The 24,468-nt window shown below is 55.9% G+C and overlaps 1 protein-coding gene across 25 annotated transcripts in view; it reads right to left on the reverse strand.

The window, feature by feature from the left end:
• CAMTA1 (calmodulin binding transcription activator 1) overlaps nucleotides 1-24,468 on the reverse strand; it is a 978,479-nt gene that overhangs the window by 120,785 nt on the left and 833,226 nt on the right. For all 25 annotated transcript variants that reach the window (XR_006696555.3, XM_045387768.3, XM_045387747.3 and 22 more), the window contains one exon: nucleotides 8,125-8,278. Coding sequence is in view for 24 of the 25 variants with exons in the window: in XM_045387768.3 (XP_045243703.1) it covers nucleotides 8,125-8,278 (154 nt within the window). In the remaining variant the exon portion in view is untranslated. The remainder of the gene's footprint in view (nucleotides 1-8,124; nucleotides 8,279-24,468) is intronic.

Below are 24,468 nucleotides of genomic sequence, written 5' to 3' on the forward strand. Positions count from 1 at the left end.
GCCCACACCTGTAGCTCCACAGGGGAAAAGTCTTTGCAGCTCTCTTTTCTTCTTCATCTTCTTCTTCTTTTTTTTTTTTTTTTTTGAGGTGGAGTCTCACCCTGTTGCCCAGGCTGGAGCACAATGGTTCGATCTTGGCTCACTGCAACCTCTGCCTTCCGGGTTTAAGTGATTCTCCTGCCTCAGCCTCCCAAGTAGTTGTGATTACAGGTACCTGCCACCATTCCCGGCTAATTTTTGTATTTTTAGTAGAGACGGGGTTTCACCATGTGGTCAGGCTGGTCTCAAACTCCTGACCTCAGGTGATCCACCTGCCTCAGCCTCCCAAAGTGCTGGGATTACAGGTATCAGCCACCGTGCCCGGCCCTTTTCTCTGTCACCCAGGCTGGAGTGCAGTGGCACCATCTCAGCTCACTGCAGCCCTGAACTCCCCAGGTTCAAGTGATCTTCCCACCTCAGCCTCCCAAGTAGCTGGTGTGCACCACCACATCTGGCTAATTTTTCTATTTTTTGTAGGGCCAGGGTCTTGCCGTGTTGCCCAGGCTGATCTTGAACTCCTAGGCTCAAGTAACCTTCCTGCCTCAGCCACCCAGAGTGCTGGGATTACATGGGTGAGCCACCATGTCCGGTTATCTTTGAGACTTTCAGGCTGGCTGCTGTCCTTCCTCGATGGACTCTGGCTGAGCCTTAGGGATACCTGCTCCTAGTCAGGGTCAGAGCTCCCAGCCCACCGTCCCCAGCCAGCCAGGTGATGCTGGATCAGGATCGACTGAGCTGGAGAGGAAAAAAGGTGGGCACAGGCACCTCTCCCTAGGGTCTCCTGCTGCTAGTTCCAGCCCCAGCCCAAGCCCCACCACTCCAGAATTACAGAGCAGGTCCCCAACAGCTTCCCAGCACATCTCAGACACCAGGTCCAGAGGCAGGAGTGGGACAGGCCCCCGCCTGCAAGCTCCCGGTGGCCTGGGCCGGGGAGTCAGGCTTCCCGGGGCGCCCGTCTCCGAGCGGGTCCGCTGCCGCTGGCCACCAGGTGGCGCTGGTCGACCAGGAACGGTTCCGCGAGCCCCGGGAAGGAAGCCTTTGTTGATTTTCCTTCTTGATATTCTATAATCACCAGGATTACAATCTAAGCAAAAAACAAAACAAATAAACACAGCCCCCCCTTCTGGATCTTTGCTCTTTGTCTGAAAAATTATGAGAAAACAAAAGGCGCATTGAACATACAACCCCAGGCTTGGGTACTGGCAACAGCGAGGGCCTTCGGCACAGAGGGAGGGAGGCTGGGGGCGGTCTGGGGATCCCGGGCTCTGCGACCTCTCCCAGTGTGAGCTGGGTCCCTGGAGAGCAGGTGCCGGCTCAGCAGTCGCTCTGAGCGGATTTCTCTGCCGCTGCAGCCACTGCTCAGCAATGAGGGGCTCCCGTTTGCAGCCAGCTAGCCCAGGCCCGGTCCTGGAAACGGTGTGGTGTCTCGGCAGCACCACCTTACAGGTGCTGAAGGCTGGCAGGGCTGACACCCTGGCCCCTGAGAAACCAACAGGCTGCAGGTGAGGACCAGCGTGTTAAGGGAGATGGACGGTGGGGGCCGTGACAGCAAAAGCAAGTCCACACTCGCCAGGGCATCCACCCAACTCAACAGGGCCTCCACTCACACTCACTAGGGCCTCCATCCAACTCACTGTGGCCTCCACCCTCACAGTCACCATGGCCTCGATGCAACTCACCATGACTTTCACCTTCACAGTCACCGTAGCCTCCACCCTCAGTCACCAGGGCCTCTATCTACCTCAACAGGGCCTCTGCTCACACTCACCAGGGCCTCCTCCCAACTCACCAGGGCCTCCACCCAACTCACCATAGCCTCCACCTTCACAGTTACCATGGCCTCCACCCACACGCCAGGGCCTTCACCCTCACAGTCACCATGGCCTCCACCCACAGTCACCAGGGCCTCCATCCACCTCAACAGGGGCTCCATTCACACTCACCAGGGCCTCCACCCAACTCACCAGGGCTTCTACTCAACAGGGCCTCCACTAACACTCACCAGGGCCTCCATCCAACTCACCGTGGCCTCCACCCAACAGGGCCTCCACCCAAGGGGCCTCCACTCAACCCAACAGGGCCTCCACTAACACCATGGCCTCCATCCACTCATCAGGGCCTTCACACTCACAGTCACCATGGCCTCCACCCTCAGTCACCAGGGCCTCCATCCACCTCAACAGGGCCTCCACTCACACCAGGGCCTCCATCCAACTCACCGTGGCCTCCACCCAACTCACCAGGGCCTCCACCCAACTCACCAGGGCCTCCACTCAACTCAACAGGGCCTCCACTAACACCATGGCCTCCACCCACTCACCAGGGCCTTCACACTTACAGTCACCATGGCCTCCACCCTCAGTCACCAGGGCCTCCATCCACCTCAACAGGGCCTCCACTCACACTCACCAGGGCTTCCACCCAACTCAACAGGGCCTCCACTCACACTTAGTATGGCCTCCATCCAACTCATCGTGGCCTCCACCAAACTCAACAGGGCCTCCACTCAACTCACCACGGCCTCCACCCAACTCACCATAGCCTCCACTCTCACAGTAACCACGGCCTCCACCCAACTCACCATAGCCTTCACTCTCACAGTAACCATGGCCTCCACCCAATTCACCAGGGCCCCCACCAAACTCACCAGGGCCTTCGCCTACACTCACTATGGCCTCCACCCCACACTCAGGATGGCCTCCACCTCCACTTTCAACATGGCCTTTGTGGCCTCACATTTACTATGGCCTCCACCTCCTACCATGGAGGTGAGGTTGCTTTTGGAGGAAGTGTGGGGGTGGAGGCGCTGAATCCCCACGCACTTGTGCCTGTGGATACATCATGTGCCCGTGCAGAAGCATGGAGGTGCATGGAGCACTTGTGTGGTGTGCGTGGAGGGTGGGTGCAGGCCCTGGGACTCTGCTGACTCCACAGCCAGCCCTCCTGCTGCCCGCCCAGTGATGCAGAGGACACCTGCCCCAGAGGCCTGAGCACTCTGGCCTGACGCCAGCGGAGCTCTGGGGTGGGCGAGCAGGGTGGAGCTAAACCCGGAGGCGGCTGCGGGAGCTGCCTGCTGATCTCCAGGCCTTCGAAGCCTGCAGGAAGGCCCAGGCCTTGCTCATGGCTGCAGGGCCATCTGGCCAGCCAGGGCACTCCAAGAGGAGCCTCCAGGCGGTAGAGCTGAGACAAGATCACCACACGGGAAGGGCTGTGAACATAGCTTAAAAGTCATGCCCTCACCACTCACTCCGGATGGAACAACCTCACCAACAGCTTGCTGGGAAATGCCTGGTGTGCCATCCCCTCCTGGGCTGCCAGGAAATGGGCAGGGAAGAAAGCCACGGGTGCCCAGAGGGAGTGGATCTTCTCCGAGAAAACGGTTCCATCTGGCTTTCTGTAGGTTCCAGTGGAGCCGAGGGTGCAAGGTTTGGGGCATGGCAGTTTAGAACCACGGTGGCTCTGAGCAGCCCACGATCACTGAGCAAGTTTCCTGCCAGCTTGGCAGGACAGAAGCACAGAGCCCTGCCTGGCAGAGCAGTCGACTCCACTCAAAGTCGTCTCTCAGTGGCAGATCTGGGAGGAGAGGACTCCCCCTCCAGCTCCTCACTCACACGGTGGGGGTTTACTGGGTGCAAATCTGGTGCTCTCTCAGACCAGCTGCATTGGAACAGACCCCGGAATTTCCAGGATGAGACATACTAAGCTTTAGATCACTTGTGTACTATAAACTCCAGGCCTCAGACGGCGCCCCAGACAGTCATTGCCAGGCCTTGGACTGAAATGAGGAATTCTGTGCACTATGAGTCAGAAAGCTGAAGCCCATGGGGCACCCCTGGCTGAGCGCAGCTCTACTCAGCTCTGAATGACTCACATGCAGAACCTCTTTCCCCAGAGTATGTTAGGATGGAACTACATAGCCAAAAACTACACTTCCCAGACTCTCTTGCAACTAGGAGTAACCATATGACAAAATTCTGTCCAACGACGCAAGAGTGGAAATGATGTATGCAACTTGTGGGCCCTGTCCTTAAAGGGAAGGAACTCACCCTCCACCTTATTTTCTCCTCTTCCCACTGGTTGGAATGCAGTTGCAATGGCAGGAGCTGGAGTAGTCATTTTGGACCATGTAAAAGAGGGCGAAGCCCTAGGAATGGGGAGCAGCCACCTGGAGGGAGCCTGGGTGGCGGATCCCTGACCCTGGGGCTGCCACATCAACCCTGAACTGTGACATGAAAGCCAAAGGAGCTTCCCTCTCACTGAAGCCACTGTGATTTTGGCCTTCCTCATAGCGGCAGGGTCCATATTCTCATGATTACAGAAGCGATTCCAAAAGACAGGAAAGAGCTCTGGGAACGTCCTGGGAATTCCTATCAGCCATCTTCATTTATTTCTCTGTGTGGTTTTTTCACCTGGAGGAAGCAGGCCTCAGATTGCAGGTGAAAGGGAAGCCCCCTTCTGACCAAAGGGCACAGCTGCAAGGACCAGGATGAGATTCTCTGAATCACCTGGTGAGATTCCCAGGGCACAAGGTCATGGAGCCCCCATCTCACAGCAGGTGAGGCAAAGGCTGCAGACCCATCTCCCTTCACCCCTGAGAAGCACAACATTTTGATTAAACCGCTGACAGCTCCGCTGGTGGGCAGAGAAATTTGGAAACATCAGGAAATCAAACTGTGAAGTCTTTGAAGGCACGTGATTTATGTGGAAATGGGATGAAGATAATGTGCTTGGCTCCAGTGTTGGGTGACCCGCCCGATTCTGGAATCAAATCTGAGGACTTCTTGGCTCTCAGCACACCTCTGCTCTCCCCGGACACGCTTAGCTGGAGCCGTATGTGTGTTCCAAGCTTGATCGACACCTGCGCCTTCTCCTGCAGCCGCATTTCCAGGGCCGTGTTCCTCAGACTGTCTCTGTCAGAGCACACGCACTCGCTCAACGAGTAATTGTGTGCGGCTCTGCTTCCCCCCCGCCCCCGAGACACCAGAGAGCCGAGTGTGATTAGATTTATGGGGAGTTTGTTGTAGTTTTACATAATTTTCTGATGCAGTGCAGATTTTTGAGCAGCATTCACAGTTCCCTCCGGTTCAGCGTCGGAGGCTGGCTCCGGCCTGGTTTCCACCCCCCGGAGTTCATAAAGCCTAATTCCTCCCACCCAGCCTGGAGGTGGCATTCCTGTCTGATGGATGGGCAGCTCCAGGGAAGATGGGGAGCGTGTGGCTAAAGGTGTGTGTGGAGAAGAATTTGGGAGGGCCCAGGCCAGCAGCCTCTGACTGTAGGAGCCACCTTGAAAGGCATCTTTTCCCTTGGGAGCACCCCGTTGGCTAATCTCTGGCTCACACAATCTCTCGGAACTTTTACTGCGGCCCAGTGGGGTTGGGGTTCCTCTCCGGCCATGTGGATAGGGGCCTTTGTCCAGCAAAGGGGCCCTAATTTTCCAGTGGAATCTGACAAGAGGAACTCCTAGTGACCTAAGAAGAAGCAGACAGAAGGCTCAGAAAGGCCAGGAAGGCAACTCCTCCTCCTGACTGAAGACTTGTTTTGAGCGGGAACTCACCTCTAAAGGTGAACACTGAGGGATGGGAGGAGCTCCAGAAGCACCTGGACCCTGGTCACCCTTTCAAGGCAAGAGTCCTTAGGACTCTTATTTTGAAAGCATTGACTAAGCTCCAGGAAAGAGGTTCCAGACCACTTCCTCCAGGCCCTGAGTGCAGGGACAAAGTTGAGCTCCCTGGAGTGACTCTACCTCCCAGGAAATGGGACAGGCTGGCAGCTTCAGCCCCTTGGACAGGGTGCGCAGGGGTGGAGGAGCTGAGCCGGGCCTCCTGAGCTGGCTGGAAGTGCTGGTCTTAGGGCACAGGCTGCTAGATTCTTGCTGTCCCTTTATAGAAGGGGTAGTGGGGTGCAGAGAGGGTGGGGCATTGGCCCAGGGCCGCATAGCGGGGCAGCCATGAAGCCAGGACGAGCACCCGCCTCCTGACTCACCAGCCCTGACTCTTTCTACCGCCCTTCCTAGGGGGCACCAGAGCTCCTGGTCAGCAGAGTCATCGCGCTGGCCCAGCTGAGGCCCTGCGGCAGAGAAAGTATGAGTAGGCCACTGGGGCGGGGTCTAGGCAGGACCCAGTGTCCGGTGCCAGCCCTGCATAGTGAGGTGCCCCCTAGGTACTGAGTAGGAAGGGCAGGCAGGCGGGTCTGACAGCAGGGCCCCCAGCACTGGTGCCCCAGACTCCTAACCTCTGGCCTGCCCTTGGGAAGGTGCCACTGAGCAGCCCCGGCTCCCAGAGCCAGGACTCTGCAGCTTCTGTCTGCTGCTCAGGCCCCTGGGCAGGTCCCTTCCCCTCCACCATTCCAGGGCTATTTCCAGGGCCCTGTGCACGCCCAGCGCTGTGCGGAGAGCTGGAGTGCTTCCCAAGGGTAGCCGGGCCGTTTCCCCATGCGTCCTGGTGCTCAGCAGCATTTTGAAGAGGCTCACGAGGCCCCTCCTGATGAAGCGTAGGAGGCTGACATCTCCCCTGTGGGGACTCGAGGAGGCCAGGGCACAGGGGTGTGAAGGCCCAGCTGGGTGGTGGGAGGGCCTGTGGAGAGGCTGACAGCTGAGGGACAGGCGGGGTGAGCAGGCAGAGGCAGGGAGAGGGGCAGGCAGAGAGGCAGCAGGCTCTGGGCAGTGGGGACTACAACAGACAGAAAGGGCGCAGAGTCCTGCAGAGGCCGGGGGCTGTGCTCAGGAGCTGGGACACTGAGTGTGCATTGAATGGTTTTAAGCGGGGAGGGATGTGGTCAGGACCACAGTTAAGAAGGTTGCCACTGGGTGTGGCCTGAGCTCAGGAGGCCCCTGGGCTGCCTGCCTCGAGTTTCCAGGCAGGAGCACTGAGACCAGCCTGGTCCAAACCTCCCAACGGGGTACTTGGCTCAAAGGACGATATGTGAGGAAGCTCAGTCTTGTGGTCCAGCCCTTGGTGGGCAAGGCTATCACCCACTGGGGGGCCCCCCTTGCCACACAGACCCCTCTGTCCCTCCTGACCCTCATCCCCAAACATGAGGCTGGGAGCAGATCCCTGAGTCCGAGCACCCAGGGGACTCTCAGGATTAGCATCACTGCGGGTGCTCCGAGCCTCAGCCTGGACCCTCCCAGGCACAGGGACCTTCACCTTTGCTCCCAGCCGCAGAAAGAATATTTCAGTCCCCCCGCTGTCTATGCTGACCAGCAGCTGCTTCCTCCCTCCAGCCAGCTCCAGGGACAGTTCTGCTTCTGAGTGAGCCACTGACCCGCCCCCCAGGCCCCGCGGATGGCAGGTCCTTGCCCTGAGCCCTGACCATCAATGTCCCTGAACCCTGAGGGCTGCGTGTCCAGCACTAAACAGCCCCCGTGCTCTTCTCAGTTCAGGAAAGCCCCCAGACCTGTGTTTGTTTTTCCCGAGCCCTGCTGAACAGGGAGCAGGAGAAGCCACTGAGAGCCGCCAGCGGCTGCCGGGAGCTGTGGCCACTGCAACAAAGTACGGAGCAGCCCCGGCTTCCCGGCCTCACTCGGTGTTTTGCATTCTGTGATTTGCACCTGACAGATGCTTCAGAAAGCACCACTTCGCTGACAAAATGAAATCCAGCTCAATTACCATCATCTATTTGCCACCCAGCCTGGGAGCTGAGGCGGGCCCTGAGTCCAGGAGGCGGTGGCTAAGCCCAGATCCCTCGTGGATGGGCAAGGCAGAAGGCAGGGTCCGCTCCCGCCACCCCTCCCCTGTTCCACACTTTCCCTCCCCAGCTGGCCTCCACTCCTGTCTGTGGTCCTGGAGACCCGGTCCTGGCCCACTCTTGGCCTGCTCCTTCCCCTGCATGCTCTGTGTCTCCAAACCTCACTCTTTTCATCTGTCATGTGGGCCTGGCATTTTATGCCCTGGCTGCTGTATAGGGAGCTTACAAGGGGCCAAGTGAAGGTGGGGCAAAAGCTAAGCTCACGGTGCCACTGTCATTCTAGTAAGATGGGGCTCCAGATCCGCATCCCCAAGGCCACAGAGGACCTTTCTGGCCCCACCTGGTTGACACCAGCCTAGTCCCCAGCATGGGGGCGCCAGGCTGGCCAAGGCCACTCACACATGGGTTTCAGCTGCCCGATGAGCTCTTCTTTAGTCCATTTCGCCCACTCCTTCTTGTCGGTGTTGATGGAGCAGAGGATGGGGCCGCAGGGCTTGCCGCAGTCCTCAATGGCTGGCACATTCAGGTAGTGCACCAGGACGATGTCGGGGTTCTGTGGGGAGAGCAGACTGGCAGCATGAGGGTGGCATGGAGCCCGCCAGGGTCAGGGCCGCCCCCAACCCCGCAGGTACAGGCAGAGACTGAGGCCCCAGACACCCGGCTCTCTTGACCTCGCACTGCTGACGGTTGCAGCCAGATGGTTCTGTGGTGGGGGCTGTCCAGCGCACGTGGGATGTTAGCAGTCTCCCTGGCCTCCACCCACTGATGTCATTAAGCCCCTCCCCCTCCAGCTGTGACCCCTGGAAAAGTCTTCAGACATTGCCCAGTGTCCCCTGAGGGGCAACATCACCCCTGGTTGAGAAACTCTGACCTACACATCAGCTGATATGTGTGTAACTGGGAACCACGGGCATGAGGTCCAATTCCCTCCAACCCAACATCCCTGACCTCACACCACAGCCACTGCCGTCTCCCCCCTTCACGCCCAACACGCGTTTCCCCCTCACAGCTTGTGGGATGCCCCCAACACAGGCATCATCACCTGCTTCTCCCCAAGGGGAAAAGGAGCTCCCAGAGCTTAAGGCCCCTCCTGCTGAGGGCTGGAGCCCCTCCGCCTTCAGCCGTGGTCTTCTCCCCCGACGAACAGCCCCACAATGAAGCACTTTATTTTATTTTTTTAGACAGGGTCTCACTCCATTGTCTAGGTTGGAGTGCAGTGGTGTGATCTCAGTTCACTGCAACTTCTGCATCCTGAGCTCAGGTGATCCTCCCACTTCAGCCTCCTGAGGCTGGTACTACAGGCACATACCACCACACCTGGCTAATTTTTGTATTTTTTGTAGAGATGGGGTCTCACTATATTGGCCAGGCTGGTCTTGAACTCCTGGGTTCAAGCAATCTGCCCGTCTCAGCCTCCCAAACTGCTGTGATGACAGGCGTGAGCCACCGCACCCAGCTGGCACTTTCCATCTAAGCAGTACCCAGGGGGCAGCTGGTGCCCAGAATCTCTGGGAACGCCTCCCTAGAAGAGCTCTTCTGTCACCCTGTCCGGCTCATCCACTCTTTCTTGTTGGCTTCTGGGGCGGAGTTTCCTGAACTTCTGGGCACCAGCTGTCCACCGGGTATTCTGGGAAAGAGCTCTCAGTCTGAAGACCTAAAAGGCCCAGTTTCGGCCGGGTGCAGTGGCTCATGCCTGCAATCCCAGCACTTTGGGAGGTCGAGGCGGGCAGATCATGAGGTCAGGAGATCGAGACCATCCTGGCTAACACGGTGAAACCCTCTCTCTACTAAAAAATACAAAAAAAAAAAAAAAAAAAAAAAAAAAAATTAGCCAGGCATGGTGGCAGGCGCCTGTAAGTCCCAGTGACTTGGGAGGCTCAGGCAGGAGAATGGTGTGAACCTGGGAGGCGGAGGTTGCAGTGAGCAGAGATTGCACCATTGCACTCCAGCCTGGGTGACAGAGCGAGACTCCGTCTCAAAAAAAAAAAAAAAAAAAAGCCCAGTTTGTCTCAAATCGGTTCTATTTAGCAGTCAGCCCCTTCCCATGACATCTTATTAAGAATGTCCTCTGTCGCTTTCTGCCCCCTGAGCTTGGGTAGGACATGCCAAGGGGCCTTTGTGAGGCAGCAGTGTCGCTGGGATGAGCATCGGGCCTTCTGTGGCTTTCTTATGGTCTCCCCAGAAGGCAGCGCTGCTTATCTGGCCACATCAATATTGACAAGTTAAAAAGAAAAAAAAAAAAAAAAGCAATCCTGTCACTTTCTAGATGCATCTGCATAAGCCAGAAAAACCTAGCTAAACTCTTGCATCTCAATCAGAGGGTATTTCTTGAACCTTTTTTTTTCTCTTTAGACAGGGTCTTGCTGTGTCACCTAGGCTGGAGTGCAGTGGCGCAATATCGGCTCACTGCAACCTCCACCTCCCAGGTTCGAGCAATTCTCCCACCTCAGCCTCCTGAGTAGCTGGGATTACACGTGCACGCCACCACAGCCTGGCTAATTTTTGCATTTTTAGTAGAGACAGGGTTTCACCATATTGGTCAGGCTGCTCTCGAACCCCCGACCTCAGGTGATCTGCCTTCCTCAGCCTCCCAAACTGCTCGGTTTACAGGTGTGAGCCACCGCGCCCCGCCTGAACCATTTTTTTCTTGCATTGTCCTAAGGAAACATGACAGGATATCAGGACGCTGCAGGGAATGATGGAAAAAGCCACGCGGAAGGCTTCATCCTGTGCTTTTCCTCCTGATAGAGGAAAAGCTGCTTTGCCCTCTGCTTTCCCCGGCTGGTAGACTGAGACTCAACCATGAGTCCTGAGACAGGCAGGACCCCAGGCAGGAGAGAGCTGGGTCTGCAGCTGCTTTTTTGGATGTTGTCAGGGCAAGAGTCATACATGAATATATGAATCAATCAATCCATGAATAAATAAAGACTCAAGATCACACCATGACCAATGTAAGTAAGGAGACTGGCATAATTAAAAAAGATTTTCACCAAGGGTTCAAACAGATTTTTTCCTGCCAATACTCAGATAACCAGGAAACTCAATCAACATCAACAGGAGCCTTCTCCTTAATGGCGGCTTTTCTGGATTGTGGTAATCATGCTCCTTAATAATCATGATAATCCCTGACATCAGCGCGGCACTTTATTCTTTTCAAAGCACTTTCCAGCCATTATCTCATTTGGTGCCGCTGCTAGCCAAGGAGGCGGGCAGGGCAGGGCAGGGCAGGGGAGGGTGTCCTCCGTCTATAGTGAGGCGCCTACAGCACTAAGAAGTTGTGACTTGCCCAAAGCTATGTGCCAGCAGGGCACAGCCTGATCTGGAAGCCAGGGTTCTGACTCCAGGTTCAGGTCCTGCCAAGACATCTGGTGGCCTCCCTTTCTGCTTGGCCTAAGTACTGTCTCATCTCCATTTCACTTCATTCTTGCAGTATGCCCAAGAGGTGGGTCGGGTAGATCTGCTATGCCCCTTGCATGGAGGTGGAGAGACGGGGTGATTCACTGTGTCCTTGCCCCATGTTCTTTCTACAGACCAACATACTGGCCTCCTGGGGACTGTGTCTGAGCCGAGGGCTCCTGCCTGTGCCTGGGCACAGCCAGGCAGCAGTGCCAGCTGCTGAGCAAGATGAGTAAAGATCAAAGGGCTGCAGGGGCCAGTAGGCCACCCAGGGCTGCCTCTGATTCTGGTCCCTGAAGCAGGAGCCTGGCCCTGCAGGAGGGAGCTGAGATGCCAGACGCCTGGGAGATGAAAGGGCTGCCGCATCCTGCTCCACAGCCCCGCTGAGCACAGCCTGGGTGCCTGGGACCTGCTGTGGGAGGCCAAGGTGGTGGGCAGGCAGGCAGGGTCTCGTGGGGCAAAGGCCCTCCCTCTCTCACCATGAACCCAAACTGTGGAGTTCCTGCACGAGAGCACCCCAAACGCTGCTATCTCAGGAAGTTCTGCCTGCAGGGCTCAGCCTCCATCTGCATAACCAGCCTCCGCCTATTCTTGGAGGTCAGACACCAGGATGCCCTCCTCTTCCAGGAAGCCTTCCCTGATTCCCTCTCTGCCTCTACCCTAGTAGGATGGCATTTGGCTTTGTGCTTTAATTGTCTGAACATCAACTTTATTTCCTCAACCTCAGGGACAATGCCCTGGAGCTATGACAGTCCAACAATCACCGGTGCTTATTTAAGGTTTGTAGAATCAAATTAGGCTGAATTCTAACCTCCTGCTTGTGCCCTCCCTAGACCTGTGTTCTCCTGACATCTGGCTTCAGTTTTCTGGGTCTACAAAGGGCAGGGAAGCCTTTCTTTCGTTCTTTCTTTCTTTCTTTCTTTCTTTTGAGACGGAATTTCACTCTTGTTGCCCAGGCTGGAGTGCAATGGCATGATCTCGGCTCACTGCAACCTCCGCCTCCCGGGTTCAAGCAATTCTCCTGCCTCAGCCTCCCGAGCAGCTGGGATTACAGGTGGCTGCCACCACGCTCAGCTAATTTTTGCATTTTTAGTAGAGATGGGGTTTCACCGCGTTGGCCAGGCTGGTCTTGAACTCCTGACCTCAGGTGATCCACCCACCTTGGCGTCCTAAAGTGCTGGGATTATAGGTGCAAACCACTGCACCTGGCCGGGAAGGCTTTCTAAACACAGGTTGTTGCTAGGAAGGTAAGATACAATGCAAGGCTGGTTCTTCATTTTTCTAGGTCTGAGATCTCTTTAAGAGCCTGACGCAGGCAGTGGATACCCACCCCGTCCTCCAACATACCCCAAGGCGCATCAACACTTCAACTCAAGTCTCACGGATCCACTGGTCAGTGGATCCCACTTCAGTAACTACAAACGTAGGGATCGTAGCATCTAGAACTACCCCTTTCAACTGAGGGCACATGCCCAACACCCGGGGCTGGGGGTCCCTTCCTGGGAGCCTCCATGCTGGGCCTTGCCTTTCTCCCTTGTTTTGATACAATTAGCAGAATGTCCCAGCCCCTGGCAGGTCCAGGAGACCAAGTGCAGGATCAGGAGAGATGCCGGAGCAGGCAGCCTCCCGGTTTCCATCCCAGGGCCTGGAGCTCTTGCTGCTGGAATGCCCAGAGTTGAGTAGTAACGATTTCCTGGCGTAGGGCTGGTTTTCAGACACAGACTGATGGAGGTATTTTTGGAAATTTGGGGCACACATCGCTTCTTGGCAATGTTGCAATTTTATTCATTAGTTTTACATTTTATTGGGTGTTTTTGGCAGAAAAATATATTAGCCTTGAAGTCCTCGTGTATCAGTTTCATGGAGTGCTCGCAACGGTGTCAGAGTCCTCGCCAAGCTGCTTTGCTAGTGGCGAGATGGGCTCAGGCGGACCAGCTCAGCAGGGCGGCCTGGAGGAATACAGATGCGAGCCTGGATCTGAGAGTCACGGCAGGCGACAGACACTGCCAGGGCCCTGGATTCCGGATTCTGGACAGTGGTGGCGTGAAGTTGCCTTTGTCTTGTCCAGGCTGCCCTGATGTTTCCGTGGGGTTCACCACCCTGTCAGGCCTTGTGGGTTCAGGCAGGGAAGAAGAGCTTGTGGAGAAGCCCCACCCCGGGTTATGGAGTTTTCAGGCGAGATGCTAGGGGTCACCCCCCAAAGTGAGTGTGACCTTTGGAGATGAGCCCCTGCTTTCCCGGAGGCCTGGTCGGTGTCAAAGGCTGGGGAGAGGGAGCCCCGTGGCATGGTCTGTGACTGTGGTGGTGGTAGGGGAAGCCAAGGATAAGTAAAAGTCTCAGAACTTCCACAGCCTTCTGGAAGAGCTGCGGACTAGGGGATCCCTCCTCCCTCTTGGTGCCTCAGGCTCCTCACCCGTCAGCATGGAAGCTGCACCTCTTTCTCACTGGGGCTGCCGCAGGAAGCAGGGTCAGGCCTCCGAATGGCTGCGATGCCGTCAGGACGGACAGAGGCCCCGCTCTACCACCACCAACCACCACCAAAACCAAACCCAGACGGAACAAAGCCCTGACATGCTCCCCGAGAGGGGGAGGTGGGTTAAGCCTCCAGCGGGCAGTTCTGCTGCTTAGAGTCCCCTTCCTCCGCCGGCAGCCCCAGCCCGTCCCAGCTCTCCTCTTGTTGTGTGCAGAGGCCCTTCCTCCACCAGCATCCAGCCTGGGGCTCTGCCCTCCCTCTCTCCCGCTCTCTTTCTCCCTCTCTCCCTCTCTCCTTCTTTAGTGGCCTTATCTAGCATCCTGACCTCACACCCACCAGATTCCCAGGACATCCCGATTTCTCTCTCCAGCCCACCTCTCCTCTCTTGCCTACCTGGCTGTTGACAGCACCCCTTAAAGTCCTCAAAATACCCACGACTTCCCAGGGCTGACCTCGCCTCCCAACCTCCCGCTCAGACACTTGGCCCCTCCAGGCTTCCCACAGCTGCCCAGGTCTGGAGCCCGGGAGTCATCCCCTCATTTTCCCTCCCTCTCCCTCAACGGCCAGTCGATCATCCAGTTCTGCCAATTCTCCCGCCCCAGGAAGCCTGATCCTCCCATTTACCCCCTGCCTGCAACCACCAAGTCTGAGCCTCCACCTGTTCTCCTGCTCACGTGGGAGTGTGCCCGACTCCCGGGTGTCCTCACGTCTGCTCTTCCCCTCCCCGACCCATCCTTCAAACAGCAGCCGGCGTGGTCAGGCTGTTCCGGACGGCTCCTTGGCACTGAGATCAAGCCCACACTCCTGCCACGGTTCCAGGCCGGGCCACCTGTGCTTCTTGCTGGCTGCTGCCTGGGTAGTGAACCTGGCTCCCACCACCCCATTCCCCAGATCTGCTGCTCCTCTCCCTGGGCTGTGGTCTCTGGCTGCCGCGCTCCGTGTCACGTCGATCCCAGGTCACTTCCTTGTGGAAACCTCATTCAGCAACCCCGTTGACAACAGTGCCCACCTTGCCTGGCTCCCACCTTGCTGTCTTTGCAGCACTAATCTCTCAGTTTCCGCTCAATTACTACCCGGGTTTGGCCTGTTTTCCTGGCCACAAGTGTGAGCTCCGGATGGCTGGGACTGTCTGCAGGGCAGCCACATGGCAGGGACTCCATCCCACCGACTGAAAACCGGGGGCATAGCGGGGTGCCGCCAAGCTGCCCCAGCACACGGGCCAACAAGCCTGCCAGGGGGCACCTGGCCTTGGCTGTGGGAGCTGGTGCAGGGGTGGTGGCTGTCTCCTCTCCGGAGACTCAGTGTCTCAGGACCAACCCTGGAGAACCCCCAGGCATGTCTTCTAGAGGGACAGACAGAGACTGAGGGGCAGGGAAGGAGTCTTTGTCCACCCCAGGCATGGGCTGGAAGAGGAGGGGGTCCACTCCCTCAGAAGGGGCCCAGGAGGGGTGGCATCTGAGGGGGTCCATGAGCCCTCTGCCCCTCTCCGAGGGAAGTTCAGCTTGTCCATTAACCCAGCTGTGCCTCCTGGAAATGCATTTGGAGCTGCAGATCTCCCCGGTTCCAGACTCCCAGGGCCCTGCCAGGCACAGGACTCGCAGGCTGAAGGTGGTGGAAGGGCATCTCCCGGGAGCCTGAGGTAGAGTCAGTCTCTTCTAGAACCTTTCCTAGATGCATCTTTCACCCAAACCGCAGGGACAAAGAGAGGACAGGGGACAAGCTGAGGGCCTTTCCTCCAAAAGCACAGGAGAGGCTGAGAACGTTCTGCAGAGAATGCCTGCTCAGTGTTAAGCAGACCCTTTAGTGCTGGCCTGAACCTTGCCAGGAGTGGGTGAGGCAGGCAAAGGGCTCATGACGGGCCTGGCCCCCAGCGGCGCTCATATGTAAGGCCACCGACACTGCCTAGTAAATGGGCATGAGGCGGAAGTGGGGAGGTGCTCCAGGCTGCAGAGGGGAGCTGAGCTCTGCACCTCCCGCGTGCTGAGCCCACCCTGGGTGTGTGCAATTGGCCCTTGGAGTTGGTTGAGGGTACAGCAGTGAGCTCTTCCCCAGAGACCCACGGAGGGGACTCAAGTCACCCCCAGCAAGAGCCTTGGGGATCTCACATCCTGTTCCTGGCTGCTTCCAGGGTGGATCCTGGGCCAATGGGTGTCAGGCAGCAGGGTCCCATGGCCCTGGCCTGGGCTCCTCCATCTCCGCTGAGGAGGAGAAGGCCTGGAGCCAGGACCCTTTTCTGTGGAGTAAGCAGGGTGGTGATGCAAGAAGTGGTTAAAATGCAAAAAGCTGTTGGTTTTGATAAAGAAAAATGCAGCTGCAACATCTGTTTGACTCTTGTTTGCAGCTTCATCAGCGCTAAGTGGTCAATAAATCAGAGTGGCATGGCGTTCCGTTTCTTCTGGGGCTCAGTCATTAATCTCGTGCCAGTTCTCATGAAAAATGAAGGAGAGAGGCCGTGTGATAGTGAAAATGTATACATTACCCAGAAAGTCATAATAGCATGTAATAGTGCCACACACCTCCTCACTTGCCGCTGGGGGCGCGGGGGGCGGGCCTGTGTGCCGCCAGCCAGATAGAAGGGAGACGGGCGAGGAAGTAGCATTGTCGGCATCGCAAGCTCCTTCGATCTTTGCATTTGTCATATTAGTACCGTTTATATATATTCTGAATGTCCCATAAACCTCATCGTCAGAGGCACAGGCTTCCCTGCACCTGGATGCTTAATGAACAACGAGGGTAGGAGCCCATGAAACTGGTGTGCAAGGCTGGCAGGGAGAAGGGCAGGGTTTATTAGGGAAGGGATAGAGGGCGACACTGGGTGGCACAGGGCTGTGGTGTCACTAGGCTGCAGGACTGTGCAAAATCTTCTCGCCCACCTTCTGGCTGCCCCAGGTAGCTGGGCCCCTGTCCTCTCTGCTCTGGGTAAAGGTGTGAGGTGGGACGATGGTTCCACTAGAAAGGAGGCTGATCAAGAAGGCCTTGGCAGGCTTGGGTTCCATCCCCACTGTCACCCACTGAGGGTGGTCAGGAGGCAGGGGGAGGGTCAGACAGGCCTGGAGGATGGACGGAAGCACAAGAAGGATGCTCCCTGAGAAGGGCCAGGGCACGCGGGCGCCTGCTTCTCAAGTCTCCCAGGATCTGCCGGCCCCTGGAGGCTGCCGTCTCCTTGGGTCTCTCTTCCCTGCCTCTGATGGCTCCAATGCATGGTACTGTGGCATTCCACGGCCACTCGGGGGTGGGAGCGTGCCTGGACCCACAGCACACACCTCCCAGTGGGCATTTCTGTTTTCAGAGATCGCTTTCTGAGTGTCAGCTGTGTCTCGGGCTCCACATTCAAGTTCTACAACCCACAGGCGCAGGGGCTATTGCTATGCTCGTTTACAGAAAGGAGAGTACCTTGGAGGGCTGAGTCTCTGGGTGCCAGCCCTGCTTGAAGCCACAATCTCACACCTCCAGGCCACTGCCCCAGGGCTCTGTGGGGCTCACTAGATGTTTCATGGGAGGGCTGTGCACTCAGCCTCAGTGCTCCGGGCGGCAGCAGCCCAGTTCATGTCTATGTCAGAGGAAAAGCACGTCCAGGGAGCCTGACTGGGTCATGTGAGGTGTGGGGAGCTGGTAGGAGCAAGGATGGGGCTGGAAGACTCCTGGCTGATCTGTAAGCTCCTCAGGGCAGGACGGAGGCTGCAGATGTCCCTGTCTCCACATCAAGGGCCCACAGTAGTTAGAACACCCTTTGTGGGGTGTCCAGGGAGTGGGGAACAGCCTTCGGGGACCCTGGAGTTGAGCACCTGGTAACTGATGGTGCAGATCTAGATCCCCAAAGTTGGGAGCTATTAAAGGAGAAGCAAAAAGAGAAGGGAGGGAGTAGGAACTGAAAGAGGGGCCCTGGTGTCCCCAGTAATAGGCAGGGTCAGTAGTCAACTGTGCTCTTCTGGGGGCTCGGTCCTGCAATCTGTGCTGGGACCAGGGATCCCCCACTGTGGCTGAGTGTGGCAGGGCACACAGAACACCTCCACGCTTCCTTGCCAGTGCTTAGCAGGGCCAGCGGATTCTGAGCGATGCCTGGCAAGGGATTCAGAGGGCCTGCAAGTGAGGGCAGAGGTAGGCTGCCTTTGGGGTCCCTGCAGCCCCTTCCCACGGCTGCCCTCATTACGCGAGCCTGTGCGCCAGCGGGAGTCGGGCCGGCAGCCCTTCCCTGCTTTGGAGGGAGGCTGGGAGACTTAATTAGTTAATGTGGGTAAAGTGGTCTGAAGATGAAAAACCCTGGGTAATTGCTGAGTGCTGCTGCTGTTGTTATTACACAATTACCAGAATTTTCCAGTCATGGGAATATAGTTAAACAATTTCCACCTGGTGCGGGGTTCCGGGAACCATGCCGGCTCAGGGGCTGGCTTGCTCTGCCTCCTTTAGCCCAAAGGTAGTGTAGGAAAAACACATTTATGGTGGGAGATCAGGCCTGGCACAGTCCTGGGCACATCCTAGACACCCAGAGAATGCTGGCCGAAGGGAGTTCTCCAGTCTCGCTGAGCAGATAAAGATGCATGTACCTCGAGAGGGGACAGAGGGTCCCGTCTGCCTGCACTTTCTGGAAGTCTCTGGAACAGTCCCACCCAAAGGCTGCGAGGGGGTCAAGCCACCCTAGGGGGCGCTGCTGGGGAGGGGAGGCATTTTCATTGCGCAGCAAGCCCTGGCTGCCCAACAGCACATATGCATGGGGCCCGGGGCTGGCCTTATCTAAAATCATTATAAATGACCCAGGGGAAGACATGTCTGATAAAATCTCCACATTTGCAGATGACACTAAATTTTAATGAGTAACGTAAAAGCCGGTGTCGGAGGGTATGGGAGCTACAGATGCATCCCAGGGCAGTGACGTGTGGGGCAGCGGGCTCAGGATGAGTAAAGCAAACTGCCAACGGAGGCTGGCAGCCCGAGCTGCCATTGCCAGACCCGAGAGAGGACCTCCCAGGATCCACAGAAGCCACTGGTTCACAGTTGTTGCAGGGACCAGAAAGGCCCAGCCTGGAGAGCAGGGCACGACCTGGAAACTGGAGACAAAATGGCCGAGGTGTCTTTGCTGCAGAGCTCGGTCTGAACTAGTGAGTGCAGGGGTGAGGGAGCATCAGCCGAGGAGGGGCAGGCAGCTCCAGGAAAACGAAGATAAAGGCTTTCCGGTCCAGAAAGACAAAAGTCGGGAGGAGATGTGATTCGAGTCTTCAGAAAAGGGAGAAGAAGTGAAAGCGTGCCTCTAACTCTACATCCATGAATGCTAAGAATACGGTTCCCCCACCCTGGAGCTCAGGGAGGTAATTTTAGCACAATCAAACTACACAGCGGGCAGTCAATGTATGAGACTCATTATTCCAAGGCGACATGGGCTGAAACATATAAAGAGATTTTTCTAAAATGGGTGACATTAGTTCCCAGATGACTGATCCATAAGGAGTCGTGCAAGAGATCGGGATGCTGGGGACTATCTCTCTCTGGGACCCCCAAATCCAGGAGACACCATGATGGCCAGTGCCCCCACCAGGGTGGAATCCGGGGCTGCAAGGGTCAGCCGGACTGTTCAGCATCCAACCATCCTTCTCTCGCTTGCCAGGGACCTGTCAGGGATGCAGGCTGCTGGCATCCTGCATTTGGCAGAGCCTGAGCTTGGATGAGATTGTTGGTTGGTGTCCTGTCCTGTTCGTCTCCTGCTCTCACCTTGAACTAATTTTTGATTTATTGGTGATGCTGTAAGAGTTGCTCCGACCACCCCTGGGACAAGAAGCCATGGGCCTTTCAAATGGACACAGGGAACTCCTATAGGGAAAAGGTCCTTCTCAGGGCATGCAGCCCTGGCCCAGCAGAGACAGAGGGTGGAACAGTACAGATGCTGGGCAATCAGGTCTCAGAGGGCTGCAGTCATCACACCTCTGACCTCCTGTCCCTCCCAGGAGCTAAATCCACAGCCACATGGCCTCCTTACCAGCCTCAAAGAGGTCCCGCCTGCAGCCTAGACCGGCCTTGTCCTCCCGGATGGCTGGAAGCCAGGCCTGCTGCCCTCCCCTGCCTCTTCCATCCTCTCCAAGCACGTGCGCCCCAATCCTGCTCCCAGAGCTGGTGTGCCTGCTCAGAACCGTGCCCCATTAGGCAGTGAATCAAGCCCATCAGATGACAATGGCACCAAACAGTCATTGAGGCATCTCTGGAGTGACCGATGTGCTCTGGAGCCTTTCCTGCCCATCTGCTCCCCTCCACAGCTCTGGAGGAAGTTGGGCTTGTGCCGCCATCCCTGCTGGACTGAAAGGTGCTACCTGATCTGCTCACGCCACGTGGCTCATGGGAGGCTGAGCTGGACCCAACTCTAGTGCACTCATTCTTTTGATAAGAGTTTCCAAGTTTTCTTTAGCAATCCAGCCATGTCTCCAACCCAGTCCAGGCATGGAGCTTGTCACTCAGGCTGGCCAAGCCGCATTCTTCAGGCCACACTGATCGGCTCAGGGAGAAACTCATGGCTCCACTCAGTGCTAATCACTAGGCTTTGGCTGGAGCCACTTGGAGGCAGGGCTGCTCTTTCCTGCTGGACTCGAACCTGGGAGAATGAAATCTAGTGCTCCTGGAAGCCATCTCTTGCCAGCACATGGAGGCAGAGAAGGGAGCTGGCGTGAGGAACAGGGCTGAGGGGAGAAGACACAGAGCCTCAATGCCACTGATGGAACACAGGCCAGCACACCTCAAGACTTTTCAGCAATTCCAACCCCCAAATCTCCTCTTCCCCCAAAGTCAGGTCAAGTAGAGTTTTTTTGTTGCATCACCCAAGAGCCCTAATTCCTAAAAAAAGATCATGTCTTCTTTCTGCTAAGCTGGTCACTTTCCACTACACAATTCAGATGATCCTATGGTTTCAATAACCCCCACTGCTATGATTGCTGAGAACTAGCATTTCTTCAGACCTGTATGCTCCAGGTGCTGGCTGCTAACTACTTCCCAGGACTTAGCTTGTTTAATCCTCACTGCAACCTCACAAGGCAGAACTGGTTATGGCCCCATCTGCTTTACACATAAAGAATCTAAGTAGTCCATCAAAGCCCTGCCCTTAACTTAAGCCCAGGACTATCTGATGCTGAGGAAGCAGAGTGGTAGAGAGTGTGTGCTCCAGAGACAACTACCTTAGGTTCGAGTCTGGGTTCTGCTATCTCCTAGCTGCGAGCTTTGGGCAGTCTCATCTCTGTGCCTCAGTTTTCTCATCCATACAATGGAGAGAATAGTAGTGCCTGCTCCCTGAGGTGGTTGTGAAGACTAAACAAGATACAGCATTTGAACAGTGCCCGCCTCATGGGAAAGCTTCAGAATGGCCAGGTATTATTCTGACTGACCTCTCCAGTCAGTGTTACGTCATCTCACAGTATTGCTAAGGACAAAGTTTTCCTAAGATCGTATGGAACTTCCAAGTGGAGCAACATCAAATTAATTCAGACACGGCTTATTTGGGAAGTGTAATTCTTTGAGATAGGAGCCCATCTAGGCAAAGTTAAATTCTTTTCAAACATCAAGGAAGCATCATGATCTCCAACAGACGATGAGCTAAACACCAGCCATTCTTGTCCAATCATGAAAACAGGGTCTCTGAAATAATTCTTGGCTATCTTCCAAACTCTGGAAGAAAACAAAGCTCCATTTTCCTGAAAAATATTCCGTAACTCTCCACGAATTAAAGAGGTGGGTGCCCCATCCCCATCCTGCATATTGGAAAGGTGGGATTCCCGTGGGCCAGTGGGATCATTTCCAGTCCTCATCCAGATGACACAGGCGTCAAGTGAACCGCAAGCCCTTGAGGAGCTCCGGTGCCTCCAGCCCCTTCTGCAGTAAGCACTGTCCACTTCCTGGATACTTTATGTATTTTAATTTGTGCATGAAAGATCCGCCAGGGTCCTGCAAGTCAGGGGTCTCCGAAACCCTTCTGTTTACTCCTCTTGGAACAGAGAATACTGAGGTGGGAGGAAACTTAGGGATCATCCAGGCCAACTTATCCACCCCCTTCCATCTCCAGCTGGGAAAACTGAACCAGGAGAGACTGACTTGAACATCACGCAGCAGACAGGGAGAGAGTGAGGACAGGGAGCTGCACCCGACCCCCATCCTCTGCTGTCTCCCAGCTTTGCCCCTTCCTGATGTTCACAACCTTCTGAAGCAAATGATTACACCTCCCTCGCTTTGCAGAGAGAATTTGCAGAAAAGCAGAGCTGGTTGTTGTTCACCGCAAGTGGCATTCAGAACAAGGCTGCTTCTCGGTCAGCAAACTTCTTCACAACCTTGACTATGAGTAGGGTCCCGAGATGTTTGGTGGGCTTTCTGTTTAGCATCTCCCTGGTGGTAGTGATGGCAGGGCAGGTGCTCTAAGTAGGGACGTCTGGGAGGTTGGGATGGGGCCACCCTTCCTCTGCTCTGGAGGAGCAACTAGGGAGCCCCTGCACTCAATCCTGTTAAAGACCTAAACCCCAAAGCTCTCCTTTGACGGACAAATGGGCTGGCCGTGGAGGCAGCAGAGGATGATTTGTGCCTGGTCCATCAAGCATCTGTAGGATTTTTATGCTCTGCCAACGGCAATGGTGAGATTCCAGCAATTGTTTTAGAGGGAATCATGATTAAATTGGGCTGTATGTTTTTTTAATGTGTTCCCCAGTTCCTCTTTAATACCTTGGTAGGACAAGATAACGTGTAATCACTGAAGTAATTGTGGCTCTCAACAGTTTATGTCTTGAAGGAGTGACTAGGGGTTAACAAAGCCACTGCAGGGCAAGGTTTGGATTAGAAAATACAGTTTTTCTTTTTGTTATTTTCTTTTTAAATCCCTCTTTATCTTATTCCTTTCTCCAGTGGCTCCTGGAGCTCGCTGATAACCCGTAAGCCTCCTCGGGTAATAACGGGACCTGCTGTACTAATGACATAGTCAAGTCTGGGGCCGGCCCCTCTGCAGAGCTGCTGCGGCAGGGCCAGGCCCTTCCCAGAGCACATGCCTTTGCAGGAAGCACCAACTGGTCCCCGAGACCAGTGGGGCTCGACATCCTGAATACTGACGCCCATCCAGACCCCATCTTCATCACCACATCCTGAAGCCTCTGGCTGGAGCCAAGTAGCGAGGCTGCCCTGTGCCAGCCCATTGCAAACGGCAGAGGAGAGCAAGCTCGTGAACCCCGACACTGCCTCAAACTGTCCCTCTTCTGGCAGATGCTGAAGACAATGGTGGGGTGGGCATCTGTGGCTAGCAGGGGGCTGGCAACCCCACTCACTCCTCTTCAGATGATGCGAGAGAAAGGCCTGGCTTCCTCCAGCTTCCTCAGAGCAGGGGCATCTCTAAACATCGTGCTTAGAGGCCAAGACCCCGTCAGCCCGGTGGGGGCAGAATCAGGCCACAGAGCAATCCCGCCACTGTGACTCCATGGCCACCAAGTCTGAGGCACTGCTAATGCCAGCAGAGCTGAAGGAGGGGAGAGACGGGAAGGCGTGCTGCTTTCCTCTTGGTCCCTGAGGCCACCGCCCCAGTCTCCCCTCACTGCCTTCCCCATGCCCCCTGGCATCAGCCTCCTGACTGGTCTGCCTTTGAGCCAGGCACTCCCATCCAACTCTGAGAGCCACCTTCCCAAGTCCCAGCTCTGATGACGCCACCCACTGCTAACCTTTCCTGGCTCCCCATTTCCTGTGAATGCAGCCCCACTGCTGATTCAAGTGGCCTCCATGATCAGCCGGATCCACCTCCCATGCACCCTTCTCACCCCTCTTGGCTCAGTCAACCAGACCACTCAGCCTGCTCTGCCACCGGCCCTGCCCACGCTGTTCCCAAGGCCTGGAATCCCTCCACATTCCACCTACTTGTCAAGACCCAGCTCCAACATCACACTGTCCTTGCAGCTTCCCTTTATCCTTCCAACCAAAATAATTTCATTCCCCTTGGGACTCCCCTGACAGCCCTCTGTGTCTCTCCTGCGGCATCGGCCAGCCCCACCCTTTCCACTGATCTTCAGACTGGCTGGCACCTCCGTTCCTTCTCTGGACCCCAGGCTTCCGGAGATCAGTGTGTGCATCAGAAGGAAATGTATTCCCCGATAGGCAGTCAGCAAGTGTTGGTTGAATCAGTGGTGGGTTGACTGCATCTGAACGGGGACACTCATCCTGGATCGGTCGCTAGAGAACAGCCCCTGTGCTAGGGGCTGTGCCAGTCGGTAGCTGGCACACCCACCACCTGCCCATCACCCTCTCCCTTTATCTTTTCCACCTTCACCAAGGCAGAGTGAAGGACATGGCAAGGGCCTTTCTGGGTACCTGTGCATGCGAATTTACTGCAGTCTTCATTTTAACCCAGTTTCTCTGTTTCCACCTGTGGGAGCAGTGATACACCAGGATGATTTATTCCAACCAACCACTCACACACAAATCCCTACTCCCCATCTTGGCCCTTGGAATTTTGCACTTAAACCATGGCGGACGGCACTCTTTCCCGCTAAGCTCAGATGGGGTCCTGGAAATCTCACAGGCAGGGTTCCGTGTTGTCATTACCAATTGATCACTGCTGGTGTGGGAGACAAAATATGGTGCTCATCTCTGCACACGCACGCACAGGCGCAATGCAACCCCTTAGCGGGGAGACCCACAGCACTCACTCCCTGTTTGTTTTTAGGTCTTACCACGGCTGCCTTGAAGCTGAGAAAACAGAAGCTGGGCTGAGGGCCTTGGCACCAGCCCAGGGTAACTGGGACACCCATGTTTGCAAAGAAAGCATTTGTGAAGTGTGAAGAAATCAGAACAGCACCGTTCAAAAACTGTGTTTAAATTTCACTCAAAATGTTCTATTTTGTGTCGAGGATAGAGTCCCCTTGGAAAAAACACTTTCTGGC

This window comes from Macaca fascicularis, chromosome 1, assembly GCF_037993035.2.
Source record: "Macaca fascicularis isolate 582-1 chromosome 1, T2T-MFA8v1.1".
NCBI classification, from domain to species: Eukaryota; Metazoa; Chordata; class Mammalia; order Primates; family Cercopithecidae; genus Macaca; species Macaca fascicularis.